Raw genomic sequence first — 19,322 nt, 5'->3', positions numbered from 1 at the left:
TCAGCTTTAACCGTTCCTGGAGAGGTCTGACCCGGCCACAGGACTCATGCCTTAATTACATCCCAGCTGGATGACGTAATGTGCTGTAGGTGGGGTGGGGGGGCTGCCTTTGGAAAGTGTTCAGAAACTTCAGTGGGTCCAAAATGCTGCCGCCAAAGTGTTAACTGGGGCTGGCTACAGGGAACATGTAACCCTCCATTACAGCAGTTCCATTGATTGCTGATCCATTTCTGGGCACAATTCAAAGTACTTGGGTCCAAAGCCCTAAAGAGTTTGGGTCCAAGAACTGTTTCTCAAAAACGGTATCTCCCTTGATGAGCCTGCCTGTGAGTTAAGTTAATCAGGGAAGGCCTTTCTCTTGGTTCCACCCTTGCAGGTGCATTTGGTGTAGAGACAGATGGAAGGGGGGGCCTTTTCTGTTGTTGCTCCACGACTCTGGAATTCCCTCGCCTGAGAGGCCAGGGTGGCCCCAACAAAGATCTTTCTCTTCTGGCAGTTTTTTTCCTAAGTGAATGACTGTCCGAGAGAGGTTCAAGTGTTGTGCTTTGTCGCTTTGAATGTTTTTTGTGTTCATCTTGTTTACCATTTTAGTGTGGTAATTGTTTGGTTCTTTTAAAATATTTTTATATTCACTGAACTGCTGGAAAGCTCTGTGGTTTCTGCATCTGGATACAAAGCTGGAGGTCAGGAGTTCAGTTACCTGCTGTGCCTCCTTGAGAGGAGCTGAACTCGATGATCCATAGGTTTCCTTCCGGCTCTGCAGGCTTAAGCTTATTACTACTACTACTGCTGCTGCTGCTGCTGCTGCTACTACTACCACTACTACTATTACTACTGCTAGAGTAGTAGTAGTAGCAACAGCAGCAGCAGTGGTGGTGATAGTAGTATTGTTTTTACCTTTTAAATATCCTTTGCTGATATAAGCCACTTTGGGTGCTTTTTAGAGAAAAATGTGGGGTAAAAATATTTTTAATAAATAGTCACAAGGCAGGCAAGCTGCAACTCAAAAAGGTACAAAGCGGTACTTTTGAAGTGAAGAACTGTTCAGAGGACAGAGGAAGAACTTGGAAAAACAGGTTCTGGAGTGACAATATACCATCAAAATTATGGCCACACTAAAAGCTGTTCCATGAGGATGTAGATACTGTCACAAAAAAGACATGACATTAAATCAATTTCTAAAGACCCAAACTACCTCGCAATTTAATTTGACAGCGTAGTTGCACCCTCAGTTGATTTGTTTTTACTGTAAAATGTGTGATTTTGATTGGTTGTTTTTAGTTTAGTTTTATTTTAGTTTACCAATTTAATTGCTAATTTATGCGAGCGCCTTGCCAGCTGGGTTATATATAAACATTTAAAATAAAAATTATTAAGCTTAGTTATTATTAAACTAAAACAGTTATGTGTTGCATTGGAGATACTCTAAGAAGAAGCTCAGCTTTATTCATACTTCTAAAAGCTGCATGAACTGGGAAAGTTGAGGAAGTTTCCCGGGAAAACTTTCAGTTTTCTCTCAAAATGTTGGCAGTAGTTTGAATCAATCACTGGTTGTTCCTGATTTTTTTTAAAATGTGCCTTTTGATATCCTTTCCCTTGATGGTAGCTGTGACAATGTCTTATCTGAGTTATTTTTATGGACCTTTTCTTTCTCTCCTCAGCTGGGATGATAGCAGTTCTGTCAGCAGTGGGATTAGTGACACCATAGATAACCTCAGCACTGATGACATCAACACAAGCTCCTCTATCAGCTCTTATGCCAACACACCTGCATCCTCTCGCAAGAACCTAGATTCACAGGTAAGGTTTTCTATGTATATGTATATATTTAAGACATGTAATAGTGCTGGAAGAATCCATTATCATAAAAAATATACAAGTCCATCTGTTTTGTTGCTTGTATCAATACAGAATTAAACAATGGCAGCACCAAGTCTACAGTCCTTAACACATTTGCTAAGAAATAATCCCCATTAAATACCAGTTGATTCACTTTTAAGTCAACCTACTTATGATTGTGCTACATAGCAATGAGTTACAATTTCTCAGGTACAACTCAGACTCTTTGTTGTTGTTGTTTAATCGTTAAGTCTTGTCCAACTCTTCGTGACCCCATGGACCAGGGCACGCCAGGCCCTCCTGTTTTCCACTGCCTTCTGGAGTTGGGTCAAATTCATGTTGGTCGCTTCGATGACACTGTCCATCCATCTTGTCCTCTGTCATCCCCTTCTCCTCTTGCCATCACACTTTCTCAACATCAGGGTCTTTTCCAGGGAGTCTTCTCTTCTCATCAGATGGCCAAAGTATTAGAGCGTCAGTTTCAGGATCTGTCCTTCCAGTGAGCACTCAGGGTTGATTTCCTTCAAAATGGATAGGTTTGTCCTCCTTGCCATCCAGCACCACAACTCAAAAGCATCAATTCTTCGGCGGTCAGCCTTCTTTATGGTCCAGCTCTCACTTCCATGCAACACTACTGGAAAAACCATAGCTTTGACTATGTGGACCTTTGTCAGCAAGGTGATGTCTCTGCTTTTTAAGATGCTGTGTAGGTTTGTCGTCGCTTTCCTCCCAAGAAGCAGTTGTCTTTTTGTGGCTGCTGTAACCATCTGCAGTGATCATGGAGCCCAAGAAGGTAAAATCTGTCACTGCCTCCATATCTTCCCCTTCTATTTGCCAGGAGGTGATGGGACCAGTGGCCATGATCTTAGTTTTTTTGATGTTGACCATCAGACCATTTTTGCGCTCTCCTCTTTCACCCATATTAAGAGCTTCTTTAATCCCTCCTCACTTTTTGCCATCAGAGTGGTATAATCTGCATATCTGAGGTTTTTGATATTTCTTCCAGCAATCTTAATTCCAGTTTGGAATTCATCCAGTCCTACCTTTTGCATGATGTATTCTGCATACAGTGGTGCCTCGCTTAGCGATCGCTCCGTTGAGCGATGAATTCGCATAGCGAGGGGGTCCGGGCCATCACTGGAACGTTCGCTCAGCGATGGCCCCTATGGCGTTTTTTCGCTGTGCGACGATCGCTAAGCGATTCACTTAGCGATTTTCGCACAACAAAGCGGGGGAAAACAGCTGATCGGCAGTTCCAAAATGGCTGCCACAACTTTTCCCACCGCGCCCTCGCTTTGCGAGGGCCCGAAAATGGCCACCCCTATGGAGAAGCTTCGCTCAACGGTAAGTTTAGGGCCCATTGGAACGCATTAAACCAAGTTTTATGCGTTTTAATGGGTTTTTTGTTCCGTTGAGCGATGTTTCTCATAGCAATGGTTAATCCAGAACGGATTAACCTTTCTATGCGAGGCACCACTGTATAAGTTAAATAAGTACGTATGGGGACAATATACAGCCTTGTCTTACTCCTTTCCCAATTTTGAACCAATCAGTTCTTCCATATCCAGTTCTAACTGTTGCTTCCTGTCCCACATATAGATTTATCAGGAGATAGATAAGTTGGTCAGGCATTCCCATTTCTTTAAGAACTTGCCATAGTTTGTCGTGGTCCACACAGTCAAAGGCTTTTGCGTAGTCAATGAAGCAGAAGTATATGGAACTCTCTGGCTTTCTGCATAATCTAGCACATGTTAGCAATTTGGTCTCTAGTTCCTCTACCCCTTCGAAATCCAGCTTGTACTTCTGGGAGTTCTTGATCCACATACTTCTGAAGCCTGCCTTGTAGGATTTTGAGCATAACTTTGCTAGCATGTGAAATGAGTACAATTGTACGGTATCTCAGACTCTACAGAGAGCTAAAAATTTCTCAGACTCTACAGAGCTAAAAATTAGGTGCAACATTTTAAAATGGAATACAGTTACATATATTGAATAAAGTTGTTTATTCTTGTCACAGAAAATATGTAATATTTAACTTCTTTAAGTAGCAGAATTTTAATTAAGTTCACATAAAAGAATAAAGATTATTACACTTCAGGCAGAAACTTAAACACATGCTAACTGATGATGGGTATTACTATAATTTTCCAAAATTGCATGTTGTTACAAGCCATCCTTTTTTGGCAACTTTTCACAAGAAATGTATATTTAATGTCTGTAAATGACATTCATCAAGTTTTCAGTAGACTTTGCCAACAGATATAAACATAGTTTATAAAAACTTGTATCATTATGCAATTTGGAAGTTTTCATTAATTTTCTTTCCCTGAAATTGTTTTGCACTAATGTATATTCCTTTTTGTTATTATCATTGCTTTCTGCTTTCTTTTTTTCAGTAGTTCATACTTCTCAATCACCTCTAAAACTGTTTTGGGAAATGCAAATATTTTGAGGTTCTCACATGTTATTTCATATTTCCCCTTCCTTTCCTTTCCCCTCCTTTTTTTGTTAGAAACTGGAACTATTTTAATTGCACTTTTTTATATGATGGTGCAGTTGCCATGAAGTGTTAAATTACCTCAGGTACACTGATGCAAGAATTTTAGTACTCTTTGTTCCTTTGCTATAAAGTGCATAGTTGTGGTTGCATTTTAAAAAGGCTTTGGCTCTTGCTGTGTATCAGAAATCTCGTGCTTGTTTGACTTTGCTTGGAACTTGATGGGATGGACTGAGATTTTGAAGGACTCTTTATAATGCACAAAGGACTGAAAAAGTTGCATTCACAACTTTTTCTTCTTCCTGCATAAATATTGCATTTAGAAGATTAAGATATTACTCCTGGAATTCTCAGAAATGTGTGGCATGCTTTTCTTTCTAAATGCAAAACTGTTGCTAGATGTTGTTGTTGTTTAGTCATTAAGTCATGTCTGACTCTTCGTGACTCCATGGACCAGAGCACGCCAGGCCCTCCTGTCTTCCACTGCCTCCCGGAGTTTGGTCAAATTCATGTTGGTAGCTTTGGTGACACTGTCCAACCATCTCGTCCTCTGTCGTCCCCTTCTCCTCTTGCCCTCACACTTTCCCAACATCAGTGTCTTTTCCATGGAGTCTTCTCTTCTCATGAGATGGCCTAAGTATTGGAGCTTCTGTTTCAGGATCTGTCCTTCCAGTGAGCACTCAGGGTTGATTTCCTTCAGAATGGAAGTTGCTAGATGAGGTGCTATCTTTTTTATGATTAACATCTCGTATGTTATGTGTGCCCTGACTGAGAGGGGAAATACATCCTCTTTGTACCCTCAAGTCTGTTTTGAGCACCCTGGTGCCTTCATGAGAGTGGAAAAAGAAATGGTAGGGGGAGAAGTGCATTTTCCACTCTGGAAACCACCAAGAGAAAGAGCTTTATAATAAAATGACCCTCAAGGCTACCCATTCCCTGAAAAATCAAAATAGAAACGAACTTCTGTATACAGTGGTTCCTCGCTTGATGACGATAATCCGTTCCAGCAAAATCGCTGTACAACGAAATTGTCATCAAGCGAAAGTAAAAAAAACCATTAGAATGCATTAAAAACGGTTAATGCGTTCTAATGGGCTAAATACCTCACTGTCTAGCTAAGATCCTCCATAGGGCAGCCATTTTCTGGTGCCTGTAATGCGAGGAATCTGTCCTCAACTCAGCGGGGAGCCATTTTGCACAGCAGGGAGCCATTCTGAAACCCGACGATCAGCTGTTTTCTGATCCTCGTTAAGCAAAAAAATCAGTTCCCGAAGCAGGGGACCGATCATCGTCAAGCGGTTTTTCCTATTTCAACATCGTTTTGCGGTCGCAAAAGCGATCACAAAAACATTGTCGTGAAGTGATTTCATCGTGGAGTGGGGTAATTGTTAAGCCAGGCACCACTGTAGTTCTAATCTGTAATTTTGTACATCTTATATGTTTGGGGAGGCAGAATGATCCAAGGGCTCCAAAGTGAATCCCCTTGCCTTCTGAAATTGCTCACCCGTGTGGTAGATGTTCCATTTTTATTTTTTTTTATCATAATGACCAAATCTGGCAAGATCAGACACTCTGGCTTGTCAGTTGCTCCTTTAGTTTATTTTACTATGGTTGGGTCCAGGTTTATTTCTCTGTCTTGTCGAGTTTTACTAGGTTTGGATGTCACAAAAAATGAATCAGAGATTGAATGGTTCGTTTAACTGCTCCCAGGGTGCTAGGGCATTCAAAATAAGCCCTGGCTCCTTTCGCTGAGTAACTGTGCAAGATGTTGCTTGTTCATACCTTCCTTACAAAATATAATTTGATTCTTCCATTTTTAAAAAGCCCTATTAACTAGAATGATAAATCACTACAACCATAAATGGAACTTTACTCATTTTGCATTTCTTGTGCATTTGTGAGGGGAGCGATAGGTTGTATACAATATTTTAATTCCAAACTTGCATTTATGAACTGCAGGTCTTAACAACACCCCAATGAACAGGTTCATATGAAAGCTCTGGTCCCTAGATGCCTAGAGATAAATTGGGTGGGGAAAAGAGGGGTATGCAATACATTTTCATGGGACTGAAATAAAATCAGAACATTTTCAGATGTGAGAGACATCTACCCAAAAAGCCCCTTTTCTTTCCCCTTTAAACTTACTATGTTAATGTGATCTCACGCTTCCAAAGACCCAACTAGAATCCCTCTGAGGAGTAATACATCATGACTTAGCATTGTGATATAGTAATATGCGCTACATGAAGGATGAGTGCTCATTTTCACAACCCCCATAACTGTATCATTAAACAAAGCCCAAACATACAGGCAGCTAGTTTTTTATGGCAACAAACCAGCTGTAGCAGTTTCATCTCTATTTTATTTATTTATTTATTTAACTTATATGCCGCCCACACTACCCAAAGGTCTCTGGGTATTTACAAAATACTGGTATTTATAAACTGATATTTACAAAATGCTGTAAAAGATATTTTGTAAAGCTAATGGGTCTAATTTGCTCATTGAAGGTCACATTGTAGCAGAAGATTTTGCATTACAACGGGGATACAGTGGTGCCTTGACTTACGAACTTAATCTGTAACGAAATGGTGTTCATAAGTCAAAATGTTCGTAAGTCAAAGCACCATTTCCCATTGAAATGCATGGGAGCGGGATTAATCCTTTCCAGCATTTTTTTAAAAAACCCAAAATAAAACTAAAAATAAGCAGAGCAACTCCCACACTGGGACTGCAAAAAAAAAAAAAAAAAAGCACAGAAACATGACCCACCAGTCAAAACCCATCCTCCAAAACCCACCCAGAACAGTTTTTTTAAAAAGGAAAAAGCATCACCTCCCAGCTGGGCTCTTGCTCCCAGCACGGGGTCTGTCCATGCTGCTCGCTTCCCAGGTAGCAGCGGTGGAGCCCAGGCAAGCCAACTTAGAGCCAACTAAAAACATGGTTGTATGTTCAAGCCTTCCCTCCTGTCAATACTTAATTTCTTTTTTTCCCTTTCATTTATTATTTGTTATATTACTGCACCTGTTACAGACTGTTTGTAAAATCCTTATATTTTATTGTATACTCCTTTATTGGAAGCCGCCCAGAGTGGTCGACCAGACCAGGTGGGCGGGATATAAATCAAATAAATATATATATAAATAAATAAATAAGTAGCGCAGACAGACCCTGTGCTGAAAGGCAGGAGCCTAGGAAATTCAAATGGCCTTCCAGCCAGGCTCCTACCTCCCAGTGCGGGGTCTATCCCCACTGCTCACTTCCCTAGTAGCGGCGGCAGAGCCCAGGCCGGGCATCACCGGGAGGCAGCCCAGGAAATTCAAATGGCCTCCCAGCCAGGCTCAAGCCTCCCGATGCTGAGCCACCCCTGCCGCTGCCGCATCCCTTTCCCGAACTATTGGGGAGAAAGAGTTACAAAGAAGCAGCCTCTTCGCCACCAACAGTTTGAATTTCCTGCCCTTTCCCCTGCCTTTTTTGTTTGTAGGTCAAAGCTCTGTTTGCAAGTCAAAGCAAAATTTTGCGAACGGAGCTGTTCGTGTCAAAATATTCGTAGGTCAAGGCGTTCGTAAGTCAAGGCACCACCGTAGCTTGAAACAAGAGAATCAATTTACTGCCTGCTAGTGTGAGAAGTGTATATTAGCTTAGAGGAAGCAGGAACACCTGAGGGGAATGGAAAATGTTGCACTTGTCCCTGTTAATGAAAAGGTTCAAGCAATCTGAACATGCAAACCCTACTTGTGATATTACTGTTTCTGACTCCACTGAAGAAAATGCTGCCGCCCCTTTTATAGCCTTTGAAGAGGCTCACAAAAGTTGGAGGGCATTTTTAGCACAATAATACACTTAAAAACGTAGATCAAAGATTTAATATTTCAAGAATCAAACCAATTTTAATTTTTTATAATCAGGCCTGCTGTCTGAAGAAAATGGGATTCTTCTGTGTTTAAATGTTCCTATGTACAGATGTAGGTATATGTATACACAAATGGCAAACATTAAAACACCAAGGCAGGGCAGGAAGGCAGGGTAGACAAAGAAGCAATTTTTCTCAGTATCTGTGCTTCTAGGTTCTCACATAAGTAGCAGGTTCACAGCTTTTCTAGTCTCCATGTGTGGAATCTGAATTGCAAATCATGGTAGAAAGGATCAGGAAGCCAATGGGAGTGAAACAAAGAGTTCACATAAAAAAATACACTCTGGCTAACAGCCCCTCCCCTTGGTCATTGTAGGGTTAAGGGGAGCATAAATGACAGAAGTTTAGACCAAACAGAAATATATTTAATTGTGATAGGGAAATACACAGTTGTATCTTTTAATAAGGGATTCTTGGTGAGCACAGATTCTAATTTTGTTTACTAGGAGATGTATCCTGAAAACTTCGCATCTCAGTTGATGATAAAGTTAGTGTGAGGGTGAAACAGAAAGCACTCATTTATCTTTCAGTCTTACAAAAAAAGCTGGCTCTTCATGCTCCACAGATCAAATTGCCAGCCAGCAGATAGGAAGGCAGAACAAAGGAAAAGCTCACAACACACAGTTGAAGTGATTTTGTGCCTTGCAGGGAAAGGTGCTGTGTGGATAAGAAAGCTGCATGGCAGCAAGAGACATTGTTCCATTTCATAAAATCTTCCATTATTTTGTGTTGTGGCTGTTTATGTTGCTTAAATTATTTAAATATGAAATTTAGGTAATAATTATTGCTTGGAGATGTTTATTTTTATTATTTTTTCAGAAAGGCTGTAAAATGGAGGGAGGGCGCTAAAGAATTAATCCGTAAGAATCAGTGAATTTTTCAAAGATTTGATTTTGAATCCTAGAGGATGAAAAAGTTTGCAATGGAAGCTTATAATTTGCTGCTTCCCCCTTCAGACTGATGCCGAAAAGCATTCCCAAGTGGAGCGGAATTCCTTGTGGTCTGGTGATGAAGTTAAAAAATCAGATGGCGGTTCAGACAGTGGTGTAAAAATGGAGCCTGGCTCAAAATGGAGAAGGAATCCGTCTGATGTGTCTGATGAATCTGATAAAAGCACTTCTGGAAGGAAAAACACAGTCATCTCACAGACAGGTTCCTGGAGACGGGGCATGTCGGCTCAGGTTGGCATTACCGCACCAAGGACAAAAACAGCAGCCACTGCAGGAACGTTGAAGACACCTGGAACAGGTGAGGAATGCAGAGCCAAGAAACTAGCAATACAGGCCAAGACTTTACACTGTTAGGAATAAAAAAGTCCTCTGTGCTGTCAGAATTTCAAGTGCATTTTGATCTGTGCCTGTCTTAGATAGAGAACAGTGCAGTAAGTCTTCCCCTTTGTGTAGTTCTGCCAAATTAAACAGATCCTGCCAACAGTGATGCTGAGTCACTATTCTTTCTATCAAAGTAATATTTGTATGTCTTGGGCCAATGTATGTGGTAAGCAAAATACTCTTAAATTTCTTGAATGTGCTTATTAATCTGAAGACTTAGTTTATTTTTATCTTTATGTCATTGATTACATTATTACTCGCTGAAAGCCAACTAGTTTTTTAAAATGTACTTTCAGTTTAATTAAAATGTGTCTAAGGTTGCATATGGCACCAAGGATGTATCAGATCCTTCTGTTATGACTCATTTCCTCTACCAACACTGTTTTTTTTTCTCCTTGAATTAATTCTGGTGAGAGAATATCTGGTGCACAGGTACCCTTCAGCACAGGGCAAGTCCCTCATTGGATTAGATGCAGGGGGGAAAGCCTTCCATAACAGAATGTTCTCTTTTCTCATTCCATCTCATTGGTAGTGCATCTAAGCTGTTATCTGGTAATCCACAGCATATGAAGGGAGATACGTACCCAGAGGCAGACACTGTGAACAGGAGCAGCAAAAGAGCTGCTTTTTCTGAATAGGTGTTAAATCATGGGCAAAAGATTCCATCTGGATGCAGTTCTTTGTCATTCTTGTACTGTTTCTTCTAAGAATCAAAGAGACCCATCTGTTCCTCACTCTGGCCATAGCTGGTCTGGAAGGAGCCCTTTGCCTTTGGGAAGGGAGCTTCTAGAGCAGAAATGAGGATCTTGTGGCTCTCCAAATATTGTTGGATTGTCATCCCTCATGATGAGCAGTGTTGACTTGGGTTAATGAAAATTGTAGTTCAGCAACATCTGGAAGTCCTCACTTTTCTTTCACCTGTTCTATTGAAACATTTTGGACTGTTTGGAGAGGAAGCAGTATGTTTTCTTTTTAAGTCTATTCCCCACAATGGAGCATGGAGGTGCTTATTCCTGTAACTCTAGGTCTACAGTTTCCTCCTCTTTCTCCGATGTCCTAGCAGTTGTTAATAATTCAGGACGAAGAGTGTATTCCCACTGATTCCACTGATGCTGGCAGTGGGGAAATGAAGACTTCCCCTCCTGCTCTAGCACTAGGTTTTATGTCAATAACATCCATCAGTCTCAGAGGAACAACAGTTTTGCATCCTTGTTACCTATTTTGCAAAAAATAAGTTAATCAGTCAAGACTGCTCCCTTTTTACTTCTTTCTCTCATTGGTTCAAAAGCCTCTGGAAATTGTGTTCTGTTCTTCATGTGGTTTATAGAAGTCTGTCCACCCACCTTTGAATGTTCAAGATTAAACATGTATTTGTGCACTTACTTGATTTATATGCTGGGTTTCCCCTATGAATGAGAATCAAGCCAGCCTTCTGTTAAATGGAGCAAATGCAACTGAAACATAAAAGGAACACAAACACAAAACATTTAAACGCAATTTTACAATGTACTAGTATAAAATTAAACACCACCCACTTCGTTAGAAGCCTCTTCAGCAGCAAGTGAGATCAGTTGCCAAATGCCTGTCCAGACAAAAAGGGCTTTGCTTGCAGAAGCAAGGCTGGCAGAGAGGCAATAGCTTAGCCTCTCTCAGTAGGGAGTTTCAGAACTTGGGAACAGCCACTGGGAAAAGCCCTTTATGTTTGAATTGTTCTCTGACATATCAATGTATGATACTCTTGATTTGTTGTTGTATATGAAAATGTCAAGTACTTCCACAAAGCCTTGTGGCTCATGTGCTCAAACGTTTTATGTCTTCTTTGCAATATATGCATAGTATTTTGTCGCCATGAAGCTTGTTCTTCATTTTTGTAGGGAAAACTGATGATGCCAAGGTATCGGAAAAAGGCAGAATTTCTCCGAAATCTGGACACATTAAACGCTCCCCTTCAGATGCTGGACGTAGCAGTGGTGATGAATCAAAGAAGCCTTCAGCAAACAACTGCAGAACAGCTGCTGCTAATACAAATACTTTTGGATTTAAGAAACAGAGTGGACCAGCTGTAGGCATGACCATGATAACAGCTAGTGGGGCAACTATCACTAGTAGATCTGCTACTTTGGGAAAAATCCCCAAATCATCTGGACTCATGGGGAGATCCACTGGTCGGAAGACTAGTGTTGATGGCTCACAGAATCAAGATGACGGTTACTTAGCCATTAATACCCGAACCAACCTTCAGTACCGGAGTTTACCTAGACCCAGCAAATCCAGCAGCAGGAGTGGAGCTGGAAATAGATCTAGCACCAGCAGTATAGACTCCAACATAAGCAGCAAGTCAGCAGGCTTGCCTGTTCCTAAAATGAGAGAGCCAACGAAAGTTGCTCTTGGGAGCTCTCTGCCAGGATTAGTCAACCAGACTGACAAGGAGAAAGGGATCTCATCAGACAATGAAAGTGTGGTCTCTTGCAGTTCTGTAAAGGTGAACCCGGCATCTCAGGCAGCTTTGAATGTGTCCCAGAGTGCTCACCAGCAAGGGGTGAAATATCCAGATGTGGCCTCCCCCACTTTGCGCAGGTAGGTACAGCTTTTTTTTTTAATTTGGGAGTGCTTTACTTAAGCATTCAGCATCCAAGATGGGTTTACATCTGTACATTCACACACACAAACTCATGGGGTTTTAAATGAATTCCTTTCCTTAAAATGCATTAACTCAAGAAAAGTCCATAGTTAACCCCATCATTCTAAATCACCTTTTCTGAAATTGAGCTAAATTAAATACTCATTTAAGTTTAAGCTCAGATATCACATTGCTTCTGGATATTTTGAGTGTGTTTGCTGACTTTTCTCTTTTTTTCTTTTTTCTTTTATTTCCACGCCTCTTCAGACTTTTTGGTGGAAAGCCTAGTAAGCAAGCTCCCATCACGACAGCTGAAAACATGAAAAATTCCGTGGTCATCTCCAACCCACATGCAACCATGAACCAACAGGGGAACCTGGATTCTCCTTCTGGCAGTGGCATACTCAGCAGTGGCGGTAGTAGTCCTCTCTATAGTAAAAATGCAGACATGAATCAGTCTCCATTAGCTTCTAGTCCCAGCTCAGCTCATTCAGCTCCTTCCAACAGCTTAACCTGGGGCACTAATCCCAGTAGTAGTTCTGCTGTTAGCAAGGATGGGATTGGATACCAGTCTGTCAGCAGCCTGCACACCAGTTGTGAATCCATCGATATTTCTCTCAGCAGTGGAGGTGGGCTGAGTCACAACTCTTCCAGTGGTTTGATTGCGGCTTCCAAGGATGACTCGTTAACTCCCTTTGTTAGAACCAATAGCGTTAAGACAACATTGTCAGAAAGGTGAGGACAATATTCAGAACATTTCTGCCATATCTGTCCATATTTCAGATATATATGTGTGATTTCTGTGATGTGGAGCTCAATCCTAACATGTTTATTTGGGTGTACATCCCACTGAGGGAAAGTGTTATTAAGGGTACCAGATAAGTCTGACCTAAATATTGTTGCTCAGGTTGATTTTCTTCTGGGAGGCATGGAAGTTGAAAGAGGAGGACTCTATTCTCCTGTAAATGGGGGTTACTCTACGGTCCATTAGATCGGTACCACACTTACCTTTTCAGAAATTTATTGATATTAGAGAAGTGTACAAAACTTTATGGTGAAAAATGGCATGTATCTCCTTTACCCCAGCTTGTAAAACCACTCAAGGAATTTCACATTCATCTTAAACCTAAATCCTATGTGTTCCCAAATTTCTATATTTTTTTTAAAAAAAAGAAAGAACCTCTACATACATGAACTGGCTGAGTGAAACTGAAATATTTTACACTCTGGCTCCTGCCCATGAAATTGTGGCAATGAATAACATTCTTGAAATACATCTTGAGATAAGGCTGGAACTATGAAGTCTATGCTTTTTTTCCCTGAGCCACACTTGCAAATTGCAGTTGCTCATGTGATCTCCACTAGCCAGTTTCCCGCTTTGCCACCTCCCAAATCCCAGCTAGGATCATATCAACATACAGTGCATTTTTAAAAAAATGGGCAAATGAAATAGCAAAAGGTCCAGTTAAGTAGAGCTCTAGGTGCAAGAAGTGTCAAAGGATAAGGTTCAAGAGAATTGGGAACACTGTAGTTCACAGATCACCTCCATTATAAACTTAGTAGGCTAGTCACTATTGAGCAGCCTCAGTCCTCCATTCTTAACGTGAGAACAGAAATAATGTTGTACGGGGATGAAAATTACTGAAGTGCTGTGTGTGAAATACTTGTTACATACTTTGAAACATTAGTTTAATATTGAATGCATCTTGTACCACTGTGCCCTTTTACCACCTGAAAATTTTTTGATCAAATCCCGAGCTTTCCTAGCAGAGCCATCTTGATTCTTCATTGCACAGTTACAAGTCTAGTCAAAGCATCTGCTTTATTGCTACTGGAATGGCATGCCATATGATGGGGGCCCTGTAAGATGAAGACACCAGATCTGCTGACCTTGTGCTATGGCCATGAATGACAATCTTACCTACTTGTTCAGGGCCCCTGTCACAATGTGCATTCCCCTGGAAAATGAGACCATCTCGTTCAATTCAGGCAGTCACTTGCTGTGTGGCTATGAAGCTGCAAAATGAAGACGCTTGAATTGGCCTTAAACATAACTTCAGAGAAAGCAACAGGAGTGTGACACATTTTGAAGCTTTATAACCTTACATCAATGCCAGAGCCTTCTAATTTTCGATGGCTCTACAGGAGAAAACAGTTGTTGAAAACTTATGATAGTTATTTTTGTTAAACAGCTCTTTCCCTTTCTTCCTTTTGTGCTAATATTCCTCTCTTTTTGTTGTTGTTGATGTTGTTGTTTTCTTTTGTTTTTCTGTCTTGTTGGACTTTATTCTTCTAGCCCTCTCTCTTCCCCTGCTGCTAGTCCCAAATTCTGCAGAAATACTTTACCGAGGAGGCAGGACAGGTAATACTGTCTCAAGGCAGTAGAATGCACAAGATCAAAAGGTTTCGCTGTGGCATCTAAGAAACCAAAGTGTATTGTGCAAGACTGTGCTTAGTGAAGAAGTGTGTGTGTGTTTGTGTGTTTCAGTGAAATATGTAAAGTTCCACTCAAAGGTGTGTCAGTGAGAGTCCCTCTAATGGCATTATGTCTCATACAGTATTTACTCTGAGAAACATAGTGTGTTGCTACTCTCCCAACAACAAAAATAATTATTTATTTCTAATGACATGTCATATTTATCCATGTAAACTCTCACTGGCATTTCAGCATTCTGGTGGCATGCTGCTTCCCCCCATGTTTAAAGCTGTACTAACTTTGTCTTGATTCTCCTGTCCCATCCTTTCCTGAGTGGCTGAAATATGTTTCTCTCATAAATTGTTCACCTCACTTTGGCTCGTGGGAGTCTTGTAGGCTTCCATCTGTGTTATGGGTATGTGTCTTTGTATGTTTGTATGTGTGTGTGTGTGTGTGTGTATGCGCTGCTTTGTAAATATGAATGCCAGGGAGCAAATTTGTCTGTATTTGGTGATGCACTGGAAGTGCTGTTGCTGTTGTCTGTGCTGTATTCATCTGACTCCCAGTAACTGGTCATAACAAAATGAATGTAATTCTTGCTGTCTTTTGCACTGGCACAATTTAAGACTGAAAGAGAGGGACAAAAGAACTTCAGAATGAGGAAGTCTTTTCAGACAGTTTCCAATGCTCATAACTTGGAGGTATTATTCAAGATTAAATTTTAAAATGTAGCCTATTTTAGGAGCATTTACACTTTTAAGTTACATCATAATATATAGCAAGGTGACCAATGCACATCAATGATATCTTCATAAAAACAAAACTATATTGTGCTTTTTACAAGCATACATATCTAGAACAGAACTAAGGCTCTCTTACGTGCAATCAGAAACCAAAATCTTCAGATTTCGTGTTTTGAAAAGTACAGGAGAGTTGTTCTTTGCTTCTGAGGTAAATATCCTGTGTGACCTGCACCATAGCCTGCCTGCATGATAGTCCTTCTCCACAGAAAATTAAAAAGCTGTAGTAAGTGGAATTCCAAGGGTGTGCTGATTTCCCATGTCACACAACCTTTTTTCACCTTCCAAATACATTTTACCAATTAAACTCATTTGAAAATTACGAAACTCAGGAAAAATAGATGGAGTTTTGGAGGCATGCTTTTTGGAGTATCAACAAAGTTGCCCACTAAGCTCCTATTTTAGTGCTCCCTCTATTCTCAGAGACTTCATTTGAAATGTGCACCCTTTGTTTTGAGGAAAATCTGTTCTAGTCGCTTCAGCGGAAAATAAATCGAAGTCATTCTGATCTCAGATCTTCAAATGACTATGAACAGTCACATAAAAGTGCTTAAAACCAGTTAACTAGATCGGAGGTCCAAGGCTTTGGGGTTGGCTTTATTTAGCATGGTTCCTGGTGCATGTTCTATATAACACAGTCCACCTGCGATCAGAAGGTGTTTGCATGCTGGCTTGGCAGGGCCCTTTGCTGTCTGTTCCAGTGCCATGATGCAGCCGCTGTTTTAACAGTAAACTCTCCTCTCTTTCAAGCTGATCTTTAATCTTCCCTTTACTTTCTTCTCTGAAGTTCTTTTTCTTTTAACTTTTCTACAGCGACCCACATCTTGATAGGAACACTTTGCCTAAGAAAGGACTCAGGTATCAGTGTCTCTGCATAGCATCAGCAGTGTTCCATGTGATTTTTGGGAGCTTTGCTTTCTGTGTTGTTTGTGGGCATTAGTAGTGCTGCTGGTGGTGGTGGTCTCGGCTTTTGCAGTGAATGGCTGCAACCTCTTCCTGTCCTTCCTCACCCTGCCTCTTTGAAGTAGGTCATTGCCCTCCCCCTTTTCCCCACCCGACATTGCTTCTTTTCATCTGATAGCTTCTCAGCTTGAGCAGGGACTGCATCTCTGGCTGGCTGGCTCTTTGGAAAGCATTTCAGGAATCATCACTGGGCTTGATTTGCAAGCAATAATTTGCAGCTTTTATGACTGAAGTAGTTGACCTGATTATGATGTTCTTGCTGTGAAAACCTGATCAAGAAGAATACGGAGGTCATTAAAATGACTGATTTTGCTATGTAGTAGTTGAAACTCTAATTTTAGTTTTTTTAAAAATCAAACCAATCAGGCACGCCATAAACATCTGCTGCTGTGATGCTTCATGTAATGTAATCAATTGACTTCAAAAGAAATTACAGTGAGAAAAATATATGCCTGCTTTTGATAAAGACTTATTTCAATAGGTATATTAGCCTGAATGCTACAAAACAAAAGCGCCATATTAATTCCATTGAAAGCATCTGGCTAATGTAACAACAGTTGAATTTCATACTGGATTGTGCTGCATTTTTATGATAACTTAGCTGATGGCTTTAAATTATAGCTGCAATTTATTCTGTGCTATAAACACATTGTTCTTCTTTACAGCAGCTTTGATGGTCTCACTGAGCTGGCTGCAATTTGGGAAAAGGGGGGAGTGGGGAGATGGAATTCAATCTGAATTGTTATCTGTGGCTGTCACATATCTCCAAAATAATAATGAACACTTCAATAAGCTTGAAATAGTTGGAGATTTTTAAAAAAGGTAGGTTTTAGTACTGTAGTTTGTTCCTTGTCACACTGTGGTAAGAATGTATCTACTTAGTTATGGATTCGGATTCTTAATGATCTATACACATGAATAACTTTTATCAGAAATTACTGCCAAAACCTCTAGGCTGGTGGCAGAATAAATCGGTGTTTCAAGTGCCTTAACTTTCATCCACAATTACTCTAGGAGTTCACCTAGAACCAGAATCCAATATTTACAAAATCTGTATGTATGCAAATAGGTTTTTCATTCATTTTCTGAGTTTGGCTTCCATCTGGTATGAAGAGGAATTTTTTTTCAGACTGGCAGATATTCCCATACCTGATCCCTTTGTTTGCTTTTAATGAGGCTGCTCCCAAATATAAACAGAAAAAGGCAGCCTAAAAGGTGGGTAGGGTGTGGTGTTGAGCCTGCCTCAGTCTCCTTATCTAGTTGCCTTGAGGCAAAGCTTACTTGCATAGGCAGGTAGGTCAGTAGGTGACTGTTTACAACTCAGATGTTAATTCTCTTAATGTCTAGCTGTATGAAAACTCTCATCTGAGTTCATGGAGTCCTTTTTTCACGAAGACTTATATCAATTGTGTTTTGCTTTAGTATGACCATTTTCCAAGATCCTTCCCTCCTTGCTTATCAGCCCTGTATTTGTCTATTTGCCTGATTAAAACAGACCAGATAACAAAGATATAGGACAGCATTTTGCAGCATAAGATGCTCAGTTATAGATTCTGACAACATTTGTAAAATTAAAATGTTGCCTTGAAAAAGAAATTTGGAGTGCTCCTGCTTGTAATTAATGGGATGATTCGGACTCATTCATGGTTACAATAATGCCATTGAAATCTGTGTGTCTTAAGTGAGTCATGGCTAACTTAAAACCAATTGAATTAAATTGCTTTACTCTTATGTATGACAAAATGTGGATTTAACCTTACAGGTTTAAAATTAATCAAAGTTCATACATGTGTATAAGATCATCTTCCCCCAGTCCCTTCATTAGGCATCCTCCTCTTAGCACAATCCACAGTAGAAATGAAGCAAGATATTTATTTCATATTTTCTATCTTATTTATTTATTTATTTATTTATTTATTTATTTATTTATTTATTTATTTATTTATTTATTTATTTATTTATTTATTTATTTATTTATTTATTTATTTATTTATTTATTTATTTGCTTCCTGCTCTTTGGTTGTTGCAAAGCAGAATTTTCCTGATCAAAAAACTGTTTGTGCAGATATACACCATCATCACAACTTCGCAATCAAGAAGAAGCAAAAGAATGGCTGCGTTCACATTCTGCCGGAGGCCTTCAGGACACAGTTGTTAATTCCCCGTTTTCTTCTGGTTCCAGCATCACATCTCCTTCTGGGACTAGATTTAACTTCTCCCAACTTGGTGAGTGAAGCATATGTTCCTCATAGTGAAAGGTAGAGATAGGATATTTGGATTTTCTGACTACAGATACCATAATTCTCCGTTCTGGGAGTTCTACCTCCTCCCACTTACCTTACAGAACTAAAGTGTGATGCAGTAGGGGAAAAGGTATAAATTGGAAGACTTTGAAGCTTAATAAATAGTGTACTGAATCAAATGTTTTGAAAAACCCAATATTTTTAAAAATAAAATAAATGCATTTAAATTGAAAATGTTGCCTACATGTCAGTATGTTTTTAAAATATAGTGGGGTGTCTCGTCTCTAGGAGTCCAGAGGCTATATTTCTAGCCCCAGGCCTCCTGCAGATGAAGCAGGACATTATTGGAACATAATTTCTGAGTTAAACCATCAGCCAGCCACCTTCCATTTTAAATATATACATATATATTTTTCATTTTTATAACTTGAGTTATTTTTGCTAAAACAAGTTGGGAACTACCTTGTTTTAGACTTGTGATTTGCTCCTTAAAAAACAACAACACTTTTTGGTGGCCACTCTTTCTTCTTCTGTATCATTTTCAAAGATGATCTAAAGCACTGGTTCTTAACCTTGGGTTACTCAGGAGTTTTGGACTGCAACTCCCAGAAGCCTTCACCACCAACTGTGCTGGCTGAGGTTTCTGGGAGTTGCAGTTCAAAAACATCCGAGTAACAAAGGTTAAGAACCACTGATCTAA

General features: G+C 40.1%; 1 protein-coding gene across 13 annotated transcripts in view; it reads left to right on the top strand.

Annotated features, from left to right (window-relative positions):
* The window catches only part of NAV2 (neuron navigator 2), a 676,025-nt gene that overhangs the window by 609,197 nt on the left and 47,506 nt on the right, over positions 1–19,322 (top strand). For 8 of the 13 annotated variants that reach the window (XM_072985896.2, XM_078383145.1, XM_020782868.3 and 5 more), the window contains 7 exons: positions 1,662–1,800; positions 9,206–9,497; positions 11,455–12,157; positions 12,468–12,935; positions 14,497–14,562; positions 16,230–16,274; positions 18,445–18,605. In XM_072985896.2, coding sequence (XP_072841997.2) covers positions 1,662–1,800; positions 9,206–9,497; positions 11,455–12,157; positions 12,468–12,935; positions 14,497–14,562; positions 16,230–16,274; positions 18,445–18,605 — 1,874 coding nt within the window. The remainder of the gene's footprint in view (positions 1–1,661; positions 1,801–9,205; positions 9,498–11,454; positions 12,158–12,467; positions 12,936–14,496; positions 14,563–16,229; positions 16,275–18,444; positions 18,606–19,322) is intronic. The other 5 variants (XM_072985893.2, XM_078383150.1, XM_072985895.2 and 2 more) reach the window with 3 other exon arrangements.

This window comes from Pogona vitticeps, chromosome 1 (genome assembly GCF_051106095.1).
Source record: "Pogona vitticeps strain Pit_001003342236 chromosome 1, PviZW2.1, whole genome shotgun sequence".
Lineage (NCBI taxonomy): Eukaryota > Metazoa > Chordata > Lepidosauria > Squamata > Agamidae > Pogona > Pogona vitticeps.
The sequence above is the reverse complement of the archived record's forward strand: the minus strand, read 5'-3'. Positions and strand labels throughout refer to the sequence as shown.